General features: G+C 38.6%; 1 protein-coding gene across 1 annotated transcript; it reads right to left on the bottom strand.

Annotated features, from left to right (window-relative positions):
* Nucleotides 1-302: 302 nt before the first annotated feature.
* Nucleotides 303-2,509, bottom strand: LOC141249979 (uncharacterized). The gene is given in 4 exon segments (XM_073669845.1): nucleotides 303-358; nucleotides 361-1,114; nucleotides 1,116-1,684; nucleotides 1,687-2,509. Coding segments are annotated over 4 exon segments (2,202 nt in total).
* Nucleotides 2,510-5,293: the final 2,784 nt, after the last annotated feature.

Below are 5,293 nucleotides of genomic sequence, written 5' to 3' on the forward strand. Positions count from 1 at the left end.
ATAGAATCATGTGTTGTACCTGAACTTTATATTACACATGTAGAAAACAACTAGAATCTTATATCAAAACAGAATCGTCCAGTTCTTGCAGTGTCCTTTAACCATCTTCATTAATCTCTGTGTAGTCTAATCACAAACATTTGCCGTTGCTAGTGCTTTGGCCTCTGGACAGTTAGCAGAACTCATTAGTTTTCCAACTGCAAGTGAATCTCAAGTCATAAGATGGAAAGCTAACACAACACTTACTTGCAGTATATGATATATGGATTCCCATTGCATGAAACCATCATCACCATTTCGGTTCAACCTGATAACAACGTCGAACCTCTCAATTTCAGCTTCCTATCAAGCCCAAAAACCTCAACCCCGAAACCACCAAATCCGCTGTCTTTCTTTTCAAATGATCAATAAGTCTTTCATCATAAACAATCACATCAGCTTCAGTAAGGATTTTATTATCCTCCATATAACAAAAAACCCTTCTTGCTTCATCTATTGTCCCATGCTTGCACATACCAGATATAACAGCACAGCACACAATTTCATCAGGAAGACAGCCTTGTTGCACCATTTCATCAATTACTTCAATTACTTTACCCGAATTGTTAGACTTGCACGCGTGTAAGATAGTAAGAGAATACATGAATTCCATTGGCCCACTGGTGAGATTAGCTAAGCAATCACGAACTACCAAAAAAGCATTATCAATCTCTCCGATCTTGCAAAGGCCTTTGACTAAAGAACAATAAGCTGTATCAGAAGGGCATAAAGACATCTCCTTTATTTTGTTATAATACAAACACGCCTCTTCGGTATCTTCAAGTTCAACCAGACACGAAATTATATGGCTGAAAGTAGATGAATCAGGTTCAAGGTTTGAATCCTTCATTTCATTGAATAGTGATAAGGCCTTGTTTGGTTCCCCATTCTTGTAAAGAGCACTAATAAGGATATTAGTGGCTGAAACACTGCAATATCCTCTTGATTTCAATTCATTGAACAGCTTTAGAGCAATAACCATATTCTGGTCAACTAAGATAGAGTAAAGTTTCGAGAGATCATCCATGACAGAAAACCCTAAACTTTTCATCTGTTCAAGTAGACTGCAAAAAGATATCAATTTTCCATAATTTTGCAAGAGAAACTAATATAGGCTTCACAGTGATGAAATCTGGTTGAAGGGACTCTTGAACAGTGATCTTGAACAGCTTATAAGCTTTATCAACCTGTTTTACATTACACAAGCCTTCAATCAGAAAATTATATATTGATAAATCAGCGCGATATCCAGAATCCAACAAATCCTTCAGCAAATCACAAGCTTGACCAACTTTTTCATCAACAACAAATGCTTCTACTAGTGAACTGTATATAGATCTATCTATTAACAAACCTTTCTTCTTCATCTCATTGAACAAAACATAAGCTTTCTCAACTCTTCTTCCCTTACACAGAGCTGTTATCACAGTTTTATATGCCATGGCATCTGGGTGAACATGATCCTTCTTCATCTCATCCCATACTTTTAAGCACCCATCCAATTTCCCCTCTGTCACCAATACTCTTATCATTGCAGTGTATGCAAAAACATCTGGTTTGCACAAATCAGATCGCATTCGGTTTAAAACCTCAAACATCTCATCAATCTTCCCATCTTTACACAAACCCTTTGCTAGAATCATATAGTTATACTCTCCTCCACCAAACCTTCTCTTTTGAAATCATCATAAACTGACATTGCCAAATTCAAATGACCTGTCTTCACCAACGCATCCATGATCCTATTGTACAAGAAGACACGAGGTTTCACCCCAAATTTCTTCATCTTCTCGTATACATAGTAAACCCTAAGCCCCCTATTGTTATCAGCATGAGTTCTAATCAAAATCTCGAACTGCTTTTCACTAGGCGGACGCCCCTGCATATGCATCAGCTCAGGCAGCTGATCAGCAGCCCGAAACCTATTCAGCCGATTTAAACAATAAGCAAACGCGTTGTACGAGATGTAAGTGTGCTTGTAACCCTTCTGCTTACCAGCCCAATGGAAAAATCTAGAAGCAGTCATCGGATCATTCTCGACTTTGAGCACCTCCGCCACCATATCCGGCGTGACCCGCCGGAGTTTATTCAGGTCAGAGACGACGGGTGTACTCCAACGCCCGTGTTTTCTAAACGAATCGCATATGTATCGCGCGATTGGGGATAATTTCTGCCCAATGTGGAAGAAATTACGAGACGAATTGGGATCGGAGTTAGGGTTGAGGTTGCGGGTGTTGTTGATTGCATCTGAATCCCAGTTTTTGAGCTGGAAAGACGAGGGATTGGATAGTGGGGAATTTGATTTGCGAACTTTGAGGTCTCGAGGGTTTAAGGAGTGAGAAGGGTTTGAAGGGTCTAGGGTTTGGCGGTTGGTGAAGAGGCCGCCATAGACTGTAGGTCTGTTTTGAGAGGGTTTCCGGTGACCGTAGAAGAAGTTGAGCTTGTTGGGAGATGGGGATTGAGGAGGCATGATTTCTTCCTCCGCCGGCCGCCGGTGACTCTCAGGTCTTAATAGGCTGACGGAGTACAAATAACAACTAACACGGTTGAATTATTAAAAAAAAAAAAACTACGCTATCGTGAAATTTAAAGGAAATTTAGAACTCTTCGTACTTTCTTATTATTCATCGTTCATGATAAATGATATTTATAGTCAAAAATTTTGGCTTGCGGGAGAAATTTCCAAGGACCGTATAAGGCCACTGTCTCTTAAGGGCCGTTTTATAGAAGTGCAGAAGATACGGTGAATAATTCACCATTATCTACAACACCCCCCTTGAATATTCACCTTTTTATCAAGGACATAGGAACACTTTACATATTTGGGTTCAACTTGCATTGTACGCTTCATAATTCCGCCTCATTAAAACCTTGTCAGGAAAAACCCAGTGGGATAAAAACCTGATAGAAGGGAAAAAGAGTGCAGTGCGTACAATTCTCCCCCTCAGCTTAGTGTGCGTATCTCTTGAAATCTTTGCATCCCAATCTTGTGCACAAGTTCTTCTAGTTTCTTAGGACATAGAGACTTCGTGAATAAATCAGTTGGATTGTTACAAGATCGGATTTGCTGGACATCAATCTTCCCTTCTTTCTCGAGATCATGTGTTGAGAAGAGCTTTGGCGAAATGTGCTTTGTTCGATCACCTTTGATATAGCCCTCCTTCACTTGTGCGATGCATGCAGAATTGTCTTCATATATCTTGGTTTGGATTATCAGTGATTGTCTTCAACTTACATTCCTTTTGGATATATTCAATCATTGATCTCAACCAAACACATTCTCTTCATGCTTCATATAGAGCGATCAATTCGGCATGATTTGACGATGTCACCGTTAGTGTTTGCTTTGTTGATTTCCATGATATGGTTGTATCTCCATGGGTGAAGACATAAACGTTTTGAGATTTTGCTTTATGTGGGTCTGATAGATATCCTGCATCTGCATATCCAACAAGAGTAGCATTTGCATTTTATGATATAAAATAAACCAAGATCTGTACTACCACGTAAGTACCGAAATACATGTTTAATCCCATTCCAGTGTCGCCTTGTTGGTAGTGAACTATATCTTGATAATAGGCTTACAGAAAAAGCAATATCTGGTCTAGTATTATTTGCAAGGTACATTAACGCACCAATAACACTTAGATATGGTAATTCTGGACCAAGTACCTCTTCATCCCCTTCTCGGGGTTGGAATTCGTCATCTTGTGTACTTAATGAACGAATGACCATGGGCGAACTTAATGGGTGTGCTTTGTCCATATTGAATCTTTTCAATACCTTCTCGGTATAATTTGTTTGATGGATGAACATTCCATCCTTCAAATGCTCAATTTGTAAACCAAGACAAAATTTGGTACTTCCCAAATCTTTCATTTCAAATTCCTTTGTTAAATATCTTGCAGTATTTTCAAGTTCATCGGTTGTACCGATAATGTTTAAATCATCGACATATACTGCGATTATAGCAAATCCAGGCTTGGATTGCTTGATAAAAACACATGGACAAATAGCGTAATTCTTGTAACCCTCTCTAATGAGGTATTCACTAAGTCAGTTGTACCACATTCTTCCAGATTGCTTTAGGCCATATAATGATCATTGTAGCTTTATGGAAAGCATTTCTTGAGGCATCGCTTTATATCTTTCTGGCATTTTTAGTCCTTCGGGAACTTTCATATAGATATCACTATCAAGTGATCCATATAAGTATGCAGTTACAACATCCATAAGTCGCATCTGTAGTCCCTTTGTCACAGTTAGGCTAATGAGAAATCTTAATGTAGTTGCATCGACTACAGGGGAATAAGTTTGTTCATAATCTATCCCCGGTATTTGAGAGAATCCTTGAGCTACAAGCCTTGCTTTGTATCTCACAATCTCATTTCTCTCATTCCTCTTCGTACAAATACCCATTTATAGCCTATTGGTTTTGTGCCTACAGGGGTAGGTCTTATAGGACCAAAAACTTCACGTTTCTCAAGCGATTTTAGTTCAGCTTGTATAGCCTCTTTCCATTTCAACCAGTCATTTCTATGTCGACATTCATCATACTTTGTGGCTCAATATCATCATCATCTGCCACTATTTTACTGGCAACATAGTATGCAAATATTTCATTTGCAACGATATCTTTTCTATTCCATTGTGTTCTAGTAGATACATAGTTGACATCTGTTTCATAATTGTCAACATTTCTATCCTCTTCTGGGATATTTTCGGGGTTCTCTGAGTCATCTTTGTTATCCTCATTTTCATCATGTTCTCCCCCTGAATTTGCTATTGGTGTAGGACATTCTATATTGCTTTGCCGCCTATTCTTTCGTGGTTTAAGATCTTTAGAGCCAAGTGGCCTACCACGTTTTCGGTGTACTGTAAGCTCATTTAGAGGTAGCTTATTAATTTGTCCTGTAGGAATTTCTATTCTTTCAGGGACATTTATAGCTGGAACATGTGACTTTGTCACCTTCTTTGTGTCTACAAATGAGTCAGACAATTGATTTGCTACACTTTGTAAGTGTATGATTTTCTCTACTTCTTGTTCACATATCTTTGTTCTTGGATCAAGATGAGATAACAATGGAGCATTCCATGTGATTTCTTTGTTCTTTTCTCCACCGAGATTTAGAAATTCATTTTCATTAAAATGACAATCATCAAATCTCGCGATAAATAGGTCACCTGTTGTTGGTTCGAGATACTTAATTATAGATTGAGATTCGTAACCAACGTAAATTCCCAATCTCCTTTG

This window comes from Phyllobates terribilis, unplaced genomic scaffold, assembly GCF_046119375.1.
Source record: "Phyllobates terribilis strain yellow unplaced genomic scaffold, ASM4611937v1 Scaffold_5306__1_contigs__length_52616, whole genome shotgun sequence".
Lineage (NCBI taxonomy): Eukaryota > Metazoa > Chordata > Amphibia > Anura > Dendrobatidae > Phyllobates > Phyllobates terribilis.